Genomic DNA, 21,762 nt, shown 5'->3' with positions numbered 1-21,762 from the left:
GTGGGAGGACTTTATTTATTTATTTCTGTTTATGAGAATGTATTTATTCAACACGTTCATCAATACTATTTAATTTGTGTATATGATGTGATATTATTTCACATCATCTAATTTCTAAAAATTTTGCATTTTTATGATTATTGAATACTTAGATTTTTTAAATTTAAAGTGGCCTTTCAAGTAACTTGCCTGCTTTTTTTTTAGAATTTTTATTTATTTATTTATTTTTTACCATACAATTTATTTTTATTTTTTTTAGTCATACATGACAGCAGAATGTATTTTGACATATAATACATACATGTAATGTACATACATCAATCATAATGTCTATTCTATTCTGCTAGTGGGGGGACTTTTAATTCATTTGTTTTTAGTTTTTTTGCTTTGAGTTTTAACTTCTTAAATGTTCATGGCTTATGAAATTGGTCCTTATTTATAACAAAAGATATTATGGGAAGATCACGCAGCAGGAAAAATCAGCCTGCAATTAAAACTTAATTAGGTATCAGAAAAACTGACATTTAAATACTGGACAACTGGAGGTAGTTTTTCTTAAAATTTTGTGAAAGAAAAAGCAGCTCAAAAAAATGCCCTATGTTTGTATTTTAAAATGGAAAAAAAAAGACTCTACATACCATGGTTTATGTGAAAGATGTTTAATTTTTTGAATAATATTAAATAAATTATTGTGCAGTTCAGTAATACAATAAGCACATATGGAGTTGACCTTTTTAAAGGCACTTCTGGTACAATCACAGTAAAGTAACACAGTAAATTATCGCACAGTAATTTACCTTGGCATCTTATAATATGCTCTGCTCATTTCACATTGTTCTTCAGAATATTGCTTCATTTTATAAACATTTCAAAGACCCATCTTAAAATGTACCAATATCAATTGACTTATTTTTATTTACTATTGATTATATCACTGATGAATCACATTTAAAAGACATTTTTAAGTGTTCTTTGTTCGTGTGCTAAACTACTCATTCCTTCACAGTCATATGAAAGTGTTTTAAATAGTCAAATGTAAAGGCAATGGAACCTGTGATATAAATCTTCTAGGAATAACAGTTGTATAAGCTACAGATGTCTGTTACTTCTATTATTTATTCTTTTAAGTGATTTTTTATATTATTATTTTTAATTATATAATTTTGAGTTACATAATTTTACAAAGAACACTTTACTTTTTTAAAGAAAACAGGCAGGATCTAATTTTTTTTATAAAAATATAATGATGTAGTGTTAATTTCCTGATGCTAAATTAAAATCAAACACGTTCTCTAAAGAACATCTGCAGTTACTATCAGGTTTATCATAGATACATATAAGAGAACATAAGTATCAGCTCATCTGATTAGACTAATTTTCTTATAAAGAAAAACACCTTTGTACAAAGAAAAATATCTTTGCACAAAGATACTATTGTATGATTAAGGTTGAAACCCAACTATCTGAACAAAAATGCTCAACAAATTTTGTGCATATATTCTTTCATTTTTAAGTTTTGAATAAAATTAATTTCAAAATACTAAGTATAAAAGTTATGACATAAAAGCTATGTTGAATATGAGGGATAAGATTATATCTTTATTGATAACTAAAATGCTCTTTGACATAAACTAGAATATAAACAGCATATCCCAAAGACAAATTTTTTAAGTAAATATAAATTATGAGATTTAGAATATCTTGATATAATAGTAAATCTAAATTGCTTTATGAAAAACCTGAAAATACTATATATAATTGATAATGATTTTTAAAATATAAACACTTCCTTTTCTTTGTGTAGTTCTATTGATTATTCAACTAGAAATTGTTCCTATAAAAGACAATTAAACATTACTCACTCTCCAAATATCTGTGTAGTCATGATAAGAATAACCAGGAACAGAGGTCAAAATTATATTTTTTTATTTATTTGAGAATAAATTGAAAGCCAACTGTGCCTGAAATATTTTATAAATATGTTTCAATTATATCAATATCAGTAATTTCCTGGAGACCTATAGATGCTAAATAGAATAATATGGTATAAAAATTCTTCAGTCAAAAGTTTCTAATGTGCAAATATGCTAAATAGAATTTCCCTGAGATGAGCCATCAGATGGCCCATAGAAATAGCCATAAAGCTGTATTGAGATTTTATTCTGAATTATAATTTAATCGGGCACCAAAAATTAGTGTTAATAGGTTTCCACCATCAGTTGATTTGTATAGTATTTCTTTTCACTGGACTATTTATAAATCTAGTACCAAACAAATGTAATCAGAAAATTTGTTTAAAATTAAACTTTCCAGAAACATACAAAAATACATATGAACAGTCACTTGAGAAATGTATAAGAATCAGCAATCTCTTCTGTGCCTTTCAAATATACCAACATTTAATTACTTCAAAGTTTTTTAAAAAAATACATTTAAAAAGTAAAAAAGCCTCCCACAAGCCCATATTGCTCATATAAGAGATTTTAACATTTTTAAAGATAAGACAAGCATGAATTAGTTTAAAAGATTTGTTCTTTTTCTTTCATTATGTAATCAGATAGGCTCTCTCTCACATATTTTTATGAGGAAGCCACTCATATGAAATAGCTTCTTCTCATTGAATGGTCTCAGAAATGCTGCTGAGATAATCTTCAGACTTCATTATAAAATTTGTCCACTCTTGACAAATATCCTCCATGGAGAGTTCTTCACCACCATATTCCAGAGGAAGAATGTCAGGAAAATACTGAAGTAGGCTTTGTTTGTAATTGTTCCCATGCATGTGAATCTGAAATAGTCAAAATGTTTTAGAAGGTGTCCCCTCTGCCTCTCACTAATTAGATGCAATTCCAGGGGCAAAATTAACCTTATAAAATGAGAGACTCTAATAACTTCCAAAGTAGTAGGGTATGTACTATTTCTATTATTTTGCCTGTGAATCTAAGAATTTTATTTATGTTTAAATTATGGTGCTGTAAATCTAATAATTGTATTATTTTCTTAGGCTTGCATTCTCTTAACCTCAGAAGATAACAAAAATGTCCTACTTGGTATTAATTCAAATAGAAGCATACATCTGAGCCCACGGTTAGGTTTATGAAGAATGATTCATAAGGTATTATCAATGTGATACTCTTGGCTAGTTCAAAAGTAGGAAATTATGATTGTTGAGAACCTTTGATTTTCAAATATTTTAAACTTTAAAAGTTGATCATCCAGGGCTGAGGTTATGGCTCAGTGGTAGAGTGCTTGTCTAGCACATGTGAGGCCCTGGGTTCGATTCTCAGCACTACATATAAATAAACGAAATAAAGGTCTATTGACAACTAAAAAAATACTAAAAGAAAAATTTTTAAAAAAAAAATTCATCATCAAATGGCCTGAAGTTAAGATAAACCTGTAGAAACTAAGAATACATGTTGCTAAAATAAATAAATAAATTTTCTCTTATTAAGGCAAAATGTTTATCTGTGCATTCAACAACCATTTAAGAAGCACCAGGATATGAGGACCAATAAATGAAACGAGAATCCTACACTGAGGAGCCACACAACCTCAATTCTTGATTTTCTCTGAAATTTTAAAAATACTATCAGTTAACTGAGGAGAAATTCTGTCATATCAGGAAAGGAGAAATATGAAAAGTGGAGTATTGCTGAAAAACTGAAAGGGAAAAAAGTAGATTTGTTTTCTCCCCTATTTTGGCAAGTTTCTTCATGTTGACTTTCACCGATTCCCTTAGCTTCTCAATTTTTAAATTTTTTCTTTCTTTTGTGTACATACACTCTTCTCTAAATTAAGTCCAGTTTTTTTTTTTTTTTACATTTTTTGTTTGTACCTGCTCAGGTATAAACTAAAATAGAAATATTTATTTTTAGATTTTTAAAAGTTAAAGAGAGGTGGTTAGCTGTTATCAAGCTACATTGGAAAGAAAGAAAAATAAATGAAGAAACAACAAAATTGGCTTTTATAAAAATACTAGAATGAGCTGGGCATCAAGGGGCACACCTGTAATCCCACTGGCTCTGGAGGCTGAGGCAGGAGAATCATGAGTTCAAAGCCAGCCTCAGCAACTTAGTAAGGCCCTAAGCAATTCAGTGAGACCCTGCCTCTAAATAAAATACAAAAAGGGCTAGGGATGGGGCTCAGTGTTAAGTGCCCTTAAGTTCAATCCTTGGTACCAAAAATAAATAAATAAAATTTTAAAAATGAAAACACTAGAATGAAAAGTAGCTATCATCACTAAAGCAGATAATTGAGGGGTGGTTCTTGAAGAAAAATAGAAATACCCACCAGATAAATAAGCTCTACGGTCATAGTTTTCTGTTCAGGTACAAAATGTTACATTTCCTTAAAATGAAAGAATATAGTTTCTAAAATTCAAACATTGCATGATAATCCATGGTGTCACATTATATTTAAATAATTGGAGATTTAATTTGTCTAAGACTTTAAAAATACTTGGTGGTCACACACAGTGGCATGATGGGACCTGTAATTGGGGCTACTCTGGAAGCTCAGGTAGAAAGATAACTTGAGCACAAGAATTGAAGACCAACCTGGGCAACATAGCAATACCCTAAATCAAATATTTCAGAATTCTCTACAGATTAATGTAGAAGAGTGGTTGTTTTTCTTGAGAACTCAGATTCCATTTTCAACCTTTCAAAAATTCTAAAAAGTATTAGATATCCATCTGAGATAAAGCTCTGAAGGATATGCTAAAAAAATCACATTTTTTTTGCTTTAATTCACATAACATAAAGTCCTATATGTCAGATACTGTGGTTTTCAGTTACACATATTTAATTAAGAAAAATACCAATTTTGGCGCAGGGATGTAACTGAGTGTATAACATGCACAAGGTCCTGGATTCAATCCAAACAAAGAAAATTAAGGAAGAAAAATATGCATAAGATACACAGTGAGATGTCTTGCTATCAACCCTATCCTCATCTATGCTTGGCTACTACACCTCTATTCTATTCAATGTAGGTGAGAACTTATTTTCTTACATATCTTTTTAGTATAATTTTGTACAAAATAAGGACCTATTCTTATTCTCTCCCTTTTATAAAAAAAAAAGATAGCATATCATCAACACTCTTTTTCATTTTGTGCATTTCACTTTACAATACATCCTGCAAAACTTGTTGCATTCCTTAGTATAAATGTATCATAGCTTTTTTAAAAATCAGTTTCTTAATGATGAATACTTGGCAGTTTTCAATGTTTTACTGCAATGAATATTTCTATATAATTTGTTTATGTACAGACATATCTGTAGGATAAATTCCCAAAAGTGCTACGGTTGTGATTTAGATAACTGCAGTCACACTGCCCTCTACCGGGAATATATCATTTTGCAATGGAGCCAGGGATGTATGAGTGACCCAGTTTTCCCAAGGACTTATAATATCCTTTTAATTTACGAAAATAGTTGGTTTGATAAATAAATATTCAAAATATTGAACTAATGGAGAGGGTGGGTGGGTGTGGAGGGAGATAATAAATCGATCCTTAAATGAAAAAGGTTGGAATATTTGATGTAGAAAAATAGTAACTTGAATGTGTTTTACTCACTCGTTCCTTAATCTTTTCAGTCAGGAATGGTTTAATCATGGAAAAGACAGCATGAAAAATTACTGGCTCATTTATCAAATGGATGCCACGAACTTTCAATGGAAAGGAATCCTTTGGAAAATAAAGAAAAAAATCATCTTAATGAAACACAAATTAATATTGCAATTATGTTCCTAAGACAAGCCTCTTCTTTAAACACTTTCCAAATTTACAGCAGTACTTACGGTGTTATTTTGTTTCCAAAATTATTTATTCCAGCAACACAAAAGTCTAATTGATACTTCACTCTCACTAGATTAAGAAAAATCTTAAACAAGCAACAGGCAAAGTATTAAAATATTTAATAGTTTTCCTATAAAATACTAACGCTTTTTCACTAGAAATCCCTTCTCCCCATCACACAGAGATATTTTCTTAGGGAACCAATGACTAATTTGGACAAATATAATTTAACTTTTTTGCCAACATTTTTTTGAGAGGTAAGTAATCAAAAGTTCATAAAAATTGGAAAACATAACACACACTTTAGGTACTGGTATACATCTTTAGCATCAAAGTAATATAGGCTTATTTAGAAGGTTTAAAAAGTTAAGAGTTGAAAGAAAAAAAACTCATCAATAGTTTCCCTATCTAAAAGTTATATGGTCAATACACAGACCTTTCTTCTTTCTTTTCTTCTTTTTTAATGCAAAGCTCTTTTTCATGTCTAGCTTTTAGAGACGTGTTATTAATTTGTTTTTTTTTCTTCCAGGTTCTTTTTATATGTATAATTTTACTTTAAATATAATTGCTAATAGGCTCCCTAAATAATTTGTATACTGTTATGTTTCATTGTTATAATATTTTTTCTGTGGTCATCATGCATTTTAATACTGTTATAATGATCCATCAAATGGATATACCACCATTTAAGTGACCATTTTCTTATTTCTGGACAAATAATTTTTAAAGAATTTTCTTCTGGGCTGGGATTGTGGGTCAGCACGGGCGGGACCCAGGTTCTATTCTCAGCACCACATAAAAATAAAGGCATTGTGTTGTGTCCATCTACACCTAAAAAGTAAATATTATTAAAAAATCTATTTAAAATGATACTATTAAAAGGCTGGGGATGTGGCTCAAGCAGTAGCATGCTTGTCTGGCATGCACGGGGAGCTGGGTTTGATTCTCAGCACCACATAAAAATAAAATAAAGATGTTGTGTCCACCGAAAACTAAAAAATAAATATTAAAAAATTCTCTCTCTCTCTCTCTAAAAAAAAAAAAAAAAAAATGATACTGTGCTACGTAGTGCGTGCCGTTATCCCAACTCCTCATAAGGCTGAAGCAGGAGGATCACAAGTTCAAGGCCATCCTCAGCAACTTAATGAGACCCTGTCTCAAATTAAAAATAAAAACTAAAGGGCTGGGGATGTACCTTAGTGGTAAAGTGCCCCTGAGTTCAATTCCTAGTACTATCAAAAAAAAAAAAAAAATTGATGCTGCAGTTACTATCTTTCTAGATAGGAGAAGTAGTGGTTACAAACATGACCTGTACATACTGATTACCAGGACTGAAAAAAGCTTACTTTACTTCACTGCTGACAAACTGTCAAACTGTGTACCTGGGCATTGCTATGCCACTTCTTTAACTGAGTTTATTAATTTGTAAAATGGAGAAAATAATGATTTGATGTCATAGGCCCAGCATGTGCATTATGTGGTAGTGCATATGAAACACTTAGCAAAGTACCTATCACATCATAAACTTAACTCACTCTCTCTCTCTCTCTCTCTCTCTCTCTCTCTCTCTCTCTCTAGCATTTGGAAGTATGATACCTAAGAGTTAAAATATTCACTTACAGTAAGTACAGCAGCAATCTTCTTGGCTACAGATGGGGTAATTTGAAACGCATGAGAAAATTGCCAACCTTCCAGATCAAATATAGCCTTGACTCCATTCCGTTGTGTTTCTACTTCCTGTACAATAAGCTCAGATGTAATTAGACTTACACGAAATACATCATAAGCTGTAAAAACTTTTGGGTCCCATTGTGCTGGAAAAAAAAAAAAAAGAGGGTATCATATCTCAACATTGTATAAAGAACCAGAGAGATTTACAAAGGGAAACTAATTCTATGTACAAGGGATCATGAATATTGAATAACGTTAAATTAAGGGCCAAGGTTATCTATTTCCTCCCTACTGAAATCCCTGGCAAAGAAAAGATTTTTAAAAGCATGGGAAAAAAAGAATTCTTGCAGGCTGGATTTGACTGTCAAAGGCTTCACATGCAGGAGAGAGCTGTGTCTTAAAATGGGAACACCTGTGGCTATGCTACAAGCTAGGAGATGTTGGAGAAGGGAAAACCGAGGGCCTGGATTCTGAAGAGCAGGTAGGGCCCCATAGTAACTGAAGAGGTTGCTATGAGAAATGCAGGAGGAGCAGACAGACAAGTTAATCCTCTCAACTCTCAGTGAGAAGCAGCCCAAAGCAGAGGCATGTCCCTACAGGCCTAAGCAGGAAATGTGAGCTTGGGAAAGAAGTGTTGAGGAAATGGCCAGCTAGATGCACACCCAGGTAACTGCCCATGCCCAGGGAAAACAAGGGGAACCTGTGCTGAAAACAGGAACTGACATTTCTTGTCCATATGTCTCACCCGTCCCCTTTCATCCCTGGGACAGGCCACAGCAGGCAGAAATGAAAATAATTGACTGGCAAGCAGATAATTTTAAAAAAAAATATGCATCTGTCAAAAATTTTTCATGTACATGCAAAGAACAGATGAGCCAATCTCAGTAGATAAAGGCAACAAAGCTTGAGGTAAGGTTAAGAAAGGTAGAGACATTCAAAGAAACATAAAACTGCCAGGGAGAAGATATTGCAAGCTATTATTCTAAGAACAGGCAAAGATTTTTTAAAATCAGGTGAAACCTGATGGAACAAATGATAGACAGAACCAGTAAGTGGTTTGGAAGTGGTTTGGAAGATCTACTTGAGGAGTCTTCTTCAATTTGGTACACAAGAGTTGATGAGTATGAATACAAGTTAAACGATAATGCAGGTAAACCTAGAAATTTCAATATCCTGCTAATAAAGATATAGAAAGCAAATACAAAGAACATGAAACAAAAGAATAGTAACCATAGAGAAATTTTTTTCCATAGCTGAAAAATGATGGAAGTCTTCAGACTGAAGATTGATGGAGTGCCTAACAGAATGAATGAAAAATTATTCATAATGTGAAGTAATGGTAAAGCAGTCAAAAGGCAAAGTCTCTGGTATGGGCAATTGGGTAGGATGGTGGTACCATTCATTGAGATATAAGAGAAGCCTTTTGAGTGGAAAAGATCATAAGCAGGAACATGTCAAAATGGTAATAGTGAGACATCCAAAAGTGTAAAGCTAGAATAAGGAGCTGGTCACATGAACTGGATCCCCAAAGAGAAGATGGGGGTGAAGATACAAATCTGGGAGTTGTTACTTAGATGGCAATCTAATAGAGGGATTGATTGTCTTACATCCAAGTTTTTCTCTGTTAAGGTAGAGATAAAGTATCATATATAGCAGAGACTAAGGCCAGTGTAAAAGGAATTTCAGGATTTGAAGAATGAGGTGAACCTTGGGAATCCAGTTCATAAAACCAGATCCCTATTCTGGCTGTATCCATTTGGATCTCTCACTGTAACAATTTTCTTTCCTTTCTTTCTTTTCTTTTTCTTTTTTTTTTTTTTTTTTTTTTTTGGTACCAAGTATTGAATGCACGGGTGTTGAACCAATGAATACACCCTCAGTCCTTTTTTGTTTTTCCGAGGCAGGGTGTTGCTAAGTTGTTTAGAGCCTTGCAACTTGGCAAGGCTAAGCTGGCTTTGAACTCAAGATCCTCCTGCCTTAGCCTCTAGAGCCTCTGGGATAACAGGCATGCACCACTGCACCCCACTCACAGTCATCAGTTTGACATGTTCCTAATTATGGATCTTTTCTGCTCAAAATGCTTCTATTTTATCTCCATAAAAGGTGCCAGGTGGGCATATGGCTCATTGGTAGAGTACTTGCCTGGCATTTGTGAGGCCTTGGATTCTGAAAACCAAGAGGAGGAGAAGAGGAAGAGGAGGACGGAGAAAAAGAAGAAGAAGTGACAAGAGCCACCAATTAGGCTGAAGGAGAATGTGGCATCAGAGAGGCCAAGGGAACAGGATATTTAAAAAAGAGGAAATGTCTCATTGTGTTGGAAGTCAAGTAAAATAAGACTAAACGTGTCCATGAGATTTGGTGAAAACATCACTGATGTCTTTTTAGCAGATGTGGGAGTGAAACCAGAGCATTGGGCTAAGGAATGATTGGAAAGTGTAGATGGTGAACATCCTAGCTTAACAAGTCTAGCTTATAATAGGAGAGGGAGCTGGGAAGAAAGATGGCTGGGGCAGAGGCTGGGCAGGGGTGGGATAGAGGAGGACTTTTTGTATATTTTTAGAGGACTGAACCTGAACAGATTTAAGTATTGATTGGTAACATCTAGTAGCAAAAAAGCCCTCAAGATCTAGAAAGAGAAAAGATAATCAGAAAGTGTCTTGGGAGGGTATAATGGGATTACTCTTGCTTTTAAAAACCCTCAGGTTCGTGGTAAGCATTTGAAAAATAAATATAACTCAAAAAATACTATACTCCTTCAGACACTGGGTGATGAGCCAAGTAAAGTTTACAGATCAAAATATTTTCATGACCTAAATTTCTGAGTCAACTAACTTAATAGTCTGAGCCAATGTCAAGTGCTCAGTAGCCACAGGTGGCTGGTGGCTACTATAAAATAATTTCATCATCATAGAAAGTTTGATGAGATAGTGCTGGCTAGTCTTTAAGAAGTACTTATGACCAAAAGAGCATGTTTTCTTTCTCACTACCAAAATGTCATTTTTACTTTTTATTTTGCCCAGGTGGCTCATAAACAGATAGGGGGTGGCGACGAGAGAGAGAGAGAGAGAGAGAGAGAGAGAGAGAGAGAGAGAGAGAGAATGAATTCAGTCAGGCACTGCAGAGCCCAAAACCTTGCTATGAATTTCAGTTTTATGTTCCTGGGAACTCTTAATAGATTTGCCAGATAAAATATAGAACACACAGTTAAAGCTGAATTTATGATAAATATGATATAATTATTTAGCACAACTATGCCCCATGCATACTTCAAAAATATTCTTTATCTGAAATTCAAATATGACTGGGCACCCTATATTCTTATAATATGTAGGTTTCTTTGCTAAATAAAACACGAACACTGGCAACCCTATCCCTGAGGAGCTCAAGGAACTTACGATTGACAAATCATTCAATAGCCTGTGGCACTAGTGGAGACATGAAAGAACAGAAAGGTCATTTTAATGTCTGCTTTATAGATAATGGCTTAACGATTAACTCAGTTTTTTTTTTTTTTTTTTTACAAACAAGCTGGGACAAAAAAAATAAATAAAAAGAAAACAGAATAATTCTATTAGATCATCTGATACCCTTTCAAGAATTAAATATAATATCTTTTGCCAGATACCAAGCTTTCATTATAGGCAAGTATCTTATCTCTAAGCGGGCTGAAAATATAAATACATAAAGTTTAATTCTTCAAAGATTTAAAAGTTAGCTGGATATCATAGCACACCTGTCTAGTCCCAGCTACTCTGGCAGGCTGAGGCAGGGGGATGATTGAACCCCTGAGGTTCAAGGCTAGCCCAGAGAGCCCAGAAAGACCCTATCTCAAAAAAGAAAGAAAAAAGGATGAAACTTCTATAAGATGATAATTCATAAAATGCAGCTCACAAAAAGTTGGTTTTATTTGTCCTTTCAACTGAGCTATAGAGTTCCCTTTCACCCGGCTTTTAAAATCATACACAGAACTTAACAGGCAACAGAAGTTGTAGGTCACCAAATGCTGTAGTCTGAATATCTATGTCCCCCACAAAAATTTATATGTTGAAATCCTAACTCCCAAGGTCATGATATTAGTGGGGAAGTCTTTGGGAAGCGATCAGGCCATGAGGGTAATAGACTTCAAAAATGGAATTAGTGCCCTTATGAAAAGAGGCCCAAGAGAGACCTTTGCCCCTGATGTAGAGGTTAGAGTGAGAAAATGTCTATGAACCAGAAAACAGGGTCTCATCAAAACCAAATCTGCTGATGCCTTTTGGACTTCTTAGCCTTCACAACTGTAAGAAATAACTTTCTATTTTTTAATCCACATAGTCTATGACAGTTTGTTGTAGCAGCTTGAATGGATAAAGCACCCACTCACAAAACAAGGAATGCCTAGTAATTAAAAAGAGAAAACATGAAAATAAAAAGGTGCTAATGGAATAAAATGTCTGCAACAATTCCCAGGGGTTCTTGATCTCTACTGTACCCTCCTCCATCCAGAGAAATGAGTCCCTTGCTCCTCAGCCCTGGGCATTACTGAACTGGTCATTCACTCACTCATTCCACAAATATTTAATGAGTGCTTTCCATGTACCAGGCCCTGTGCTCAGTGCTTGGGACACAGCAATGAACATAAACAGACAAAATCTATGAATACATGGGGCTTATATTTTATAGTTCAGGATTCTTTTTTTTTTTTCTTTTTATTTCTTACTAAACATTTTTTAAACACTTTATAAGAGCGTTTTCACTTTTTCCCACTATTGCTCTTCCCATTTTTCTTTTCTCTTATTTTATACAGTTGACTGTTTGGAAAAGTACAAGTAGGATTTTCACCAATTTCTCAAAACTGCCAACATTTTCTTATATTTGGTAAATGTTAAGACCTAAAGTATACCGAGGTTGAAACCTAAAAACATATATTGAAACCTAAATTCTTAAACATAGACACTAAAACATTCTATTGGGCAATCAATGAAAAATATGAGGAGAGAGGAGGTGGAGGAGGAGGTGGAGGAGGAGGTGGAAGGTGGGGGGAAGAAGAGTTGTGTGTGACTCACCAATTCTGTAAATAAGAACTTTGCTGCCAGTGGGATCCCTGGATCTCAGAACTCCATGGTAGCCAGCCTTCAAAAGGCCAAGGATACTTCCAGGGTGGAGATCCGCGCTTAGTTCTGGACATTCTGCTCTCCATTTATAATAGTTTTTTAGTAACTGAAAAATAAAATTAAAACTGTCCACAGATTGTACACCTGGTAAGCATTTTGTGATAACAGTAGGAAAACCTTGACATTATATGAACCTTGACATCCATTAAATCCATTATATCTGGATTTTAATCTGGGGTATCTTTTTAGCTGAGCATGATAACATGGCTCTATAGAGCCCAAGTTCCCATCATCAAGGGTCTAAGGTAATAGGAGTTTTTCATCAAGTAATTTTCAGTCTAGTAATTTTCAGTTGCCACCTAGAGTAGATAGTGTCTGAAGTCAGCTACCAACACGTCTTCCCCTCCTGGTATACACATGCATTCCTTCTAGCAGGCAGTGGGATCCATTTGGTTTCCTCCATCTGTGTGTGAGTTGGCCTTACACTTTACTTGGACCAATAGAAATTGATGGAAATGACACAGCACCAAGTTTAAAACCCTGGAACCTTCTGAATTTGTTGTTTTGTTTTGTTTTGTTTTTTGAGACTCAGACACCATGTAAGATTGTTGAATGAAAACAGTTCACATAGAGAGAAGCCCTGGAGGTGAGAGGTCATCCTGGTTAGGCTCACTTAACCAAGTTCCCATCTGGTGTCATGTTCAGCAGAGATGAAGCATCCCCACTGAGCTCTGCCCAAACTAGAGAACACAAATAAATAGTTGTGCTTTATGGCAAGAAGTTTTGGGATGTTTTATTACTCAGCAGAAGATGACTGAAATACCACCTTTAGTTTTTTTTAAAAAAAAAATTAAGAATAGAGATCAATCAACTGAATTAAGAGAGCCCAAGGAACAGTATACCTGGCTAAAAAAAATCTTGGCAAAACATGTTTTTAAGGAATTCTACATTCTTCCCACCCCACCACCTGCCACCCCAAAATAAACACCAGAGATGGCCAATCAACAAATGCACTGTAAAGAATACTAAAGCCAAGGATATATTTAAAAATTATTATATTTTAATTTTCCTCTTTATAATTTTCATCCTTCTCAATTTTTCTAAAATAAAAGTATTTTATTTTCAGTTTAAAGACAACTATTAGCAATGTGGAATCACAGTTTAAGACAAAAAGGAAAAGACAGATTTTATATTTGAAATGCATTAGAATAAAGACAGTAACCATAATCACAAAAAGCAGTAATGATCTGGAGGAGAAACTACAAATAATACAGAAAATAGAGGTAAAAATTGTGAGCCCTGTAAAGTGTCCCTGGCTGGGAATGGCTGGGGGAGAGAGGAGGAGCAACCCTGTGTCTTAAGTCATCAGCATCACCCGGCCCGCCTCCTCTGATCTTGTCTCCTTCTCTCTCTCTCTCTCCCTCGTTTTCATCTCCACAATTAGTAAACTCTTCTTAACTTGAAGAGAGAACATTGCTGAGAGCTAAATGCAACAAAGAGGTAAGGGGAAAAAAAAAAGTCAGTCAGTGTGCCAACCAAGAAATAATTGGTGACCTAAATATCAGTTTCCAAAAGTAGTAAGAACAACAGGCACATTGTAGGTTCTGGTATGCTCATTCTGTTCTAGGGGATGGATTTCCCTTCCTCCTCCTGTCCTCAGGAGCATCAGAAGAGGTATCAACAGCAATTTACAATGCTCATTACTTTTTGAGAGTTTCCTCAGACATATAAGCAGGTCTTTTAATTCTGATTCAAGCAAAATGCTAGAAACAGAATATTAGTAGCTATATAGAAATAAAGCCTTTATTTCCTGAGGAATGATAAAAGTTGTGGCTTTGTTAGAAGGGATCTTTTATGTAATAGGGGCAGAGTGGTCAGCTTATTGGTCTCTGCAGATAGCTGGCTCCCAGGGGATGGAAATATGTGTTGAACAAAAGAATGAATCAATGCATGAATAAATCATGTCCACATACTTGAAAAACTAACTTCTGTAAAGATGCACAAATCACTTTCACTCCTCTGACACTTAACTTTTGCAAAGTGGAAAATCGAAACCCAAACCTTGGATTATTACTCTTCTACTGATAAATCAATTCACAGGTCCAATTAGTGCAAATATTTTACATAAATGCCAAAAATGAACTATTACTGAGCAGTTCTCAAACTACTTTGTGTCCACAATAACAAAAATATGGCTGCAAACGAATATTCATTATTGGAACATGCATGTTTTGTAAAATAAATAAATAAAATAATAGAAGTGAAAAAATATTTACAGTGTTATGTTTTAACTATACTTTATCATTAAGATTCCTCATATTTTTTAAATAATTGTCTTTGTGCCACTCTTACAGGGTTCTAATGAAGTAATTTCAAGTCCTCCTACAACTACCTTGAAAGGTAACTTTGCGGGGGGATCGGAAGGACAGCAGAATAAAATAGACACTATTATTGCTTTATGTATATACATGACTGTATGACCAATGTGATTCTGCAACCTGTACAAAGAAAGGTAACTTTGGGAAGTTACTGGATTAACTAAGGTCATCAGAGTGGAACCCCCATGGTTGAATACTAATGGCTTTAACAGAGTGGGGAGAGCCTGGCTATTCCAGAGACTGAGACAGGAGGATTCCAAGTTCAAGGCCAACCTTGGCAACTAAGACCATTAGATGATAAGAAAAGTAAAGTTCTGAGAAATTATATATTCACTTAAGGATTATAACTCTCAGGATCATAGTAGAGACTGAAACTGACACGTGATCTGGCAAGTTTCAAAACAGAAATTACATTTAGAGGGAAATTAGCACAGAGAATCCATGGAATTTTGTAAGTTTTAAAATCTTTGGGTAAACATGAAGATAACTAAAGGATTTTAAAAATCCCATATCTTAGTTTTCTGTTGGTAATAACAATAACAGACTAGGTAAGTGATAAATAGAAGATGTTTATTTTGGCTCATAGTTCTGATCCAAGGTCCTAGAGGCCACATTTTCTGATGATGTTCTGGCTGACAAGAGTCCCGAGGTGGCACAGAACATCAGATGGCAAGAGATAGCAAGTGTGTGCACCGTGGTCTCTCTCTCTTGCTGCTGGTACTGGTTTCTCCTCCTCTCTCCTCCTCCTCCTCCTGCTCCTCTTCTTCTTCCTCCTTTTCTTCTTCTTAACTAGAAGTGAACCCAGGATCATTCGATATCTAAAATACATCCCAGTCCTCTTTTTAGTTTATTTTGAGACAAGGTCTGCCTAAGTTGCCGAGGCTGGCCTCTAATTTGAGATCCTCCTGTCAAGGCCTCTGGAATAGCAGGCTGTCTTCTTATAAGCCATCAGTATTCTGTTGTGGGGAACCCCCTGATGATTTTAGAGAATCTCAAATACTTCCCAAAGGCCTTACCTTTAAACACCATACTCTGATTAAGTTCCTCACATTGGGGTTTAAACTCCAATACAAGTTTTGGAGGGCACAAACTACTCAAGCTATAACAGCAGGAATCAAAAATAGAAAGAACTGGACTATTCACTTGTAAAAGACAGAAATTCGTAAGGATTTGTAAGACAGAAGAACTGAGGATTTTTTTTTCATTGTTTTAAACCAAAAGGGCTAGTGCGTATATCTGACAGCATAGGCCCTCCTGAGTTCTATCCAACTTCAAATCTCTGCTCCACTTAATCGGTTCATGATTTTTGACAATTACTTTTTATACCTCAATTTCTTCTAACATGAAAAAATAATGCAAATACTTCTTTAAAATGTACCCAGCATTTCACAAGCATATTAGTTATGAGGATTACAAAAATTTATTAATTCATTATAACTTCAAATACAAATGCTAGAATAATGAGAAATTTCATCATAACCAGTGCAATTCTCAAGGTTTCTTCCTACAAAAACTGTAGGGCTTATATATTATGAATATGGAGTTTGAATTAAATTAACTGCCACTGTGAGGGAAAATTAAAAGCCAGTTTCACATTTTTACTCTTTCCTCTTTCCTTTCCAGTTGGCAGAAAAGTTAAGACAAAGAGGTCACAGACAGAAACTTGATTAGTGTCCAGTGAATTTGGACATAGTCCTGCTAGCCAGTTCTTCAAGGGCACAGTGTAATAAAAACCATTCAGTGAAATGAGACAGAAGAATACCTAAGTCACAGAGGATGAAGTTAAATTTTACTTCTTTTTCTACTTAGACATTACTTCTTAAAAAAAAAAAAAACAGCAAAACTAAAAATCAGCCAACACACCTTTTATTATTCATTATCTCCAAACATATATGTTCAATACCTCATTTAAACTGCACTCCTCACAAGAACTAAAATTAAATATCTTCATTTTCAGTTGCTGCTGAGTACACATTAGCTTGTTACTCAGGATGTCAGTACACTTGCCTAACCATTGAACTTCATGAAAATAAAGAAAACTGTATTCTTACTTTAGTCCTAACAGCAAAATAAATCTCAATAGATCAACCACGCCAACATAAAAAAAAAAAAAAGAGAGAGAGAGAAGCCATCATTTCTTGGGAAAATTCTGGATTGAAGAGTTTCTAAAACCCAAATGTCGGGGTTGAGGGTGTAGCTCTCAGGTACTCAGCATTCATGAGGCCCTACCTGGGTTCAATTGTCAGCATCAAAAGCAAGAACACAGAGCAACCAAAAAACAATCAATGGATGCATTTGATCATCATAAAAAAAAATTTAAAGTCTTCCTGAAAGAAAATGGCATGATAATGTCAAAAGACAAGCATCAAACTGGGACAAAGAACTATTTTCTTTGATACACAGATACTTTGATATACAGATATGAATCAGTAAGATATAAAAATGAACAAATGGCAAACAGGCAATTAAAGTAAAAAATAATTTTTAAAGGTTAGCTATATTAAAGATTACCCTCAGGGCTGGGGATATAGCTCAGTTGGTAGAGTGCTTGCCTTGCATGACAAGGCCTTGGGTTCAATCCCCAGCACCACACACACACACACAAAAAAATTACCCTCAAAGTGCATGCATATTGTTATAACCATGACAAGCCATTTCTCAGCCAGTCATGGAAGTACACACCTGTAATGTCAGCTACTCCAGAGTCTTTTAATACAAGGCCAGCCTCAACAATTCAGCAAGACCTATCTCAAAATAAAGTTTTTTTAAAGACAGAATGGGAATATTGCTCAGGAGTAAGGTACTTGCTTTTATGTGTGAGGTTCTAGGTTCAACCCTCAATACCACAAACAAACAAAATCTCACTATGTAATATGAAAGTGATAAAATTGGTGCAAACCCTCTGGAAAGCCATTTGTGATATTCCTCAAGACTGAAAAAAATGTACTTCTTATTCCATCCAGCAATTTCCCCACCTAAATTTATTCAATAAGGGTGTGTCCCTATTTATTCACCAGAGGAAGCATGAAGATATACCAGATGCACCATTGATGATGGAAGAAACCACAGAAACCTTGCTTATTGCATCTTGTGTACTCTAGGCAAACAGTTAAGAGTCCAAAAAAGAGAATCACTGAAAGACTGAACAGCGTGCAAGGCAGCACTGGCATCAGTTGGTAAAATCCCATCGGAAAGCAGAGGACTAGTTAATATGTAATATACCCATTTTATGGCATAACAGCAGCTCCAAAATAAGCAAGATGTATGTGTACATGGTCATATGAGACGACTCCCTTGATAAGTCAGGTAAGAAAGGCAGAACACGCATGCACCTGCTTATGTGAATATAGGCCATGGCTGAAAAGGTAAACAGACAGATGACAGACATGGTCCCTGGGTATTGAGGGTAAAGAAATTTTTCCCTTCAGAAAGTTACTTTTAAAAACTTGTTTTGCACTTTTTGCTATTTTGTATTATCTGCAGTATTTTCACTATTTACTTTTTTCAATAAAAAATTTTTACTTAAAACAAGGGAAAAACAACAACAACAACAACAACAACCTCAATGAGGCACATTTAAATTCTGTTCTTGGACTGACTTCCCTGTTCCCAACGTGCAGAACGACATTGAGCAAGGCACTCAGAAAATGGGCTAGATCCCATCCAATTCCTTAGTGCTTACCATGTGCCTGGCACTGTACTGGGCACATCTTGTTCTAACCGTTAAACTGATTAATGTTCAATCCTCACAATCAATCAACAAGATAAAGGTTCTCACCGTTATTTAACAGATAAAGGACAATGAACCCCAAGTAACAAATTCAAGGTCGCATCTCTGATTTCGGTCTTTTCACCACCCTTTCTCTCAAACTGGTCTAACACACTTGGGAACATAAAAGAACCGCCCCGTCGTTTCCCTGGGTTCAAAAATATACCGGGCTGCTTTACTGTCTTGACATTTAAATATTACTATTAATAATACTAGTTTGCTAGGGTATGGCTTCGGATCTCCAATTTTCCCGGCAATATCATTTTCCTCGCCACAAGTAGTTTTTCTGCTCAGATGTGACAAGTCTGAGATACCTGCTTCTACTTTACTATCACAGGATTTCTCCCGGGGAGAGGAAGGCATAAAGTTTCCCCCAAAACTTGACCGGCTCAGGAGACATATCTAGGTCGAATTCCAGTGCTTGCCATTACCCCCGAGGGCTCCAACACTTTTTAAGTTTCCCCCTTTCCACTAACTCCAAAGAACTGGAAGGATATGCGCGCGATTTTTTGGAAGATCTACAGCCGCAGGGAGCGCCCACGCTTGGTGCGTTAGGATCCTGCGGGTCCTGCCGGCAGCCGGAGCGTCCGCAGGGATCCAGGTGAAGTCACAGACGCCCAGCCCGGCTGGCCAGGCGCAGCGCAGCACTTACCCGCCAGGCCAGGTCCAGGTCAAAATCCCGGGCGCGCAGGAATCGCAGTAGAAAGGAATCGGTGAGCGGCAGCGGCGCGAACCAGGTGCCCTCTTCCCGGGCTCGGCGCCGCAGCTCCGCCAGGCTGGGCTGCAGCAGCGGCGAGTGGTCCGGCAGCGCGCTGAGCTGCAGCCCGGTTGGCAGCCCCGACCGCATCTCTGCCATCCCAGTGGCGGCCACCGCCGCTGCCAGGGCGGCGGGGGGGAAAAGCGCCGGCCCCGCGCCACCCTCAGCCCCTCCTCTGTTGGCCGCTGCCCAGCGCACACCCACCCGCGCACAACTCTCCTGGGGCCTTGCCACCAGGCCCGTGGGAGGGTGAGAGCTGCCTCTTAAAGGAATCCCAGTAGTGTCCCCGTGCGGGCTCAACAGGTCTTCAGTAGTTTGAAGTAGTAATTCGAGCCCTTCCTCCTGAGGGAAATCACTGGTGTGTTCAAAGTCAAGAGCACGCTGTCCAAAAGTTACTTGGAAGGTTTAAAAAATCAACAGTCAGAGGACCTTTTGTTCTCCTCCCTCCCTCTTTTTCATTCCTTCCTCCCTGGAATCTTGCAGCTGGAAAGAGTCTTAGAACAACCGACTTAAGGGCCCTGCCGCTCCTGAGTCCTAGTCTTTCCATATGGCGCCTGAAACTGTATTACAACATTGTTTCAAAAATGCAGTTCCACAAAGCCACCATAACAGGCTCCTCCCCTTTCTTCCCTCCCAGTCCAGGGAAACCCGTCTGAATTCTTGGCACCTGGCCCTGCTAGTGTCATATACAAATAAACGCCTAGCAAATGGGGAGAATTTTTTTTTTTTTTTAACACCATAAACCTATTCTGTTAAACTCCACAACCACTCACCTGCAAGTACGTCTGCAGTTGTACTAGTGTGTCCAGTGGCCTAATATGATAGAATCTATGGGATCTTAGGCAGGGAGCAGGAGGCCTGGAACTGAGGCAGAAATCTGACCAGTTGTTACTTGATTTCTCTCTGCTTAAAACTACCCAGGAATTGGCCTGTCTTCCCAATAGGGTATTCATAAAACTAAGTCTTTTTTTTTTTTTTTTTTTGGTAGTTTTAGATGGACTGAATGCTTTTATTTTATTTGTTTATTTTTATGTGGTGCTGAGGATGGAACCCAGTTCCTCATGCATGCTAGAGAAGTGCTCTGTCGCTGGGGCTACAGCCTCAGCCCCAATTCTTATTGAATGTACAATATGTGACAGGAAAATGCTAGACTTGCAAAAACAAAATCAAATCCTTGCCTTTGAGGAATTCAGAGGATGGTGATGGAAGCTGGCATTTCATTCATTAAAGAAAAACTTAGGCTGGGGGCTGCATTTGTGGCTCAGCGGTAGAGCACTCGCCTAGCACATGGGAGGCCCTGGGTTCAATCCTCAGCACCACATAAAAATAAATAAATAAAGGGATTAAAAAAAAAAGAAAGAAAGAAAGAAAAAAGAAAAAAAGACAGACCTTGGCCCACTGTGGGTGCTGGTGACACTCCTGTGAACAAAACAGACAAAACTCTTGCTTTGGGGGAGTTTTTGTTATTGTGGGGGAGTGGGAGTCAATAAAGAAGGTAAGTCAGTAAAGATGGTATAAAGATGGTGATCCATGCAGAACAGAAACCAAATGAAGCAGGAAATTTAAGTGTCTTCAGTTATCAAACAACTGAGAGAAGGAGGGTATCTGGGATTAAAGGGCTACAGGCTTTGTCTTGGATTCTGAGGGAGGAGATGGAATATCAGTAAAGGAGGTAATCAGAAGCCAGTGAATAAGCTAGCATAAATGAATGATGGGGATTCCAAGCATTGGTTTATACTTGGAATGAGAGGAAGTTAGTAAAGGTTGATAAGTCAATGTGAATAGTGTCTGAAAGAATTCTCACTCTGTGAGAGCATAGAGGAGAACTACCTGACTCCCTAGCAGCTTGGCCTCAGTGGATGCATTGGGAGCATTTGCTAGGTGAAAGAGAAGGGAAGGACAAGAAGAAAAGTACCATTTGGAACTCTGAATGATTAACAAGACAAGAGAAGCCAGTCTTCTCAGGCAGTTTTAAGTGTTTAAAAGTAATACTGAGAGAGTTCATATAGCAGGATTCCTTCTCTTAAAGAAAAAGTTGTTTGTTTTTTTTTCCAAAAACAACCTCTAACTTGTTTTTAGTAATAGCATCTTCTTCCGGAAATTTAGGTAGAAATTTCAGTAAGATATACCAAAGGCATTATCTAATTAAGTATCCTTTTTAAAAAGTGTGCCATAATGTGAATGTGGAATCCAAAGTTGTTATTTATGCACAAAAAATATCAATTGATTGTCATTAAACTTGTTAAAATTAGAGCCAACTTGAGTCCAGATGGTTGTGACAGGTGACT

At 36.4% G+C, this 21,762-nt stretch overlaps 1 protein-coding gene across 1 annotated transcript; it reads right to left on the bottom strand.

Annotated features, from left to right (window-relative positions):
- Positions 1–696: 696 nt before the first annotated feature.
- On the bottom strand, positions 697–19,773 carry Ttpa (alpha tocopherol transfer protein). The gene is made up of 5 exons (XM_076835718.1): positions 19,370–19,773; positions 12,523–12,676; positions 7,427–7,620; positions 5,585–5,695; positions 697–2,788 (listed from the first exon to the last, which is right to left on the bottom strand). Exons 1-5 carry the CDS (start codon positions 19,571–19,573, stop codon positions 2,615–2,617), a joined length of 837 nt encoding a protein of 278 aa, XP_076691833.1. The 5' UTR covers positions 19,574–19,773; the 3' UTR covers positions 697–2,614.
- Positions 19,774–21,762: the final 1,989 nt, after the last annotated feature.

The sequence above is a fragment of the Callospermophilus lateralis genome, chromosome 16, assembly GCF_048772815.1.
Source record: "Callospermophilus lateralis isolate mCalLat2 chromosome 16, mCalLat2.hap1, whole genome shotgun sequence".
NCBI classification, from domain to species: domain Eukaryota; kingdom Metazoa; phylum Chordata; class Mammalia; order Rodentia; family Sciuridae; genus Callospermophilus; species Callospermophilus lateralis.
This window is presented reverse-complemented; position numbering and strand designations above follow the sequence as displayed.

Bases quoted from the DNA above. Each gene is read 5' to 3' on its own strand.
- Ttpa (XM_076835718.1), bottom strand. From the start codon at position 19,573: ATGGCAGAGATGCGGTCGGGGCTGCCAACCGGGCTGCAGCTCAGCGCG. The intron at 7,621-12,522 runs GTGAGTCACACA...TTTTTTTTCCAG, and splicing joins AGTTCTTATTTACAGAATTG to CACAATGGGACCCAAAAGTT. The intron at 2,789-5,584 runs GTGAGTAAAACA...TGACTATTTCAG, and splicing joins CTGAAAAGATTAAGGAACGA to ATTCACATGCATGGGAACAA.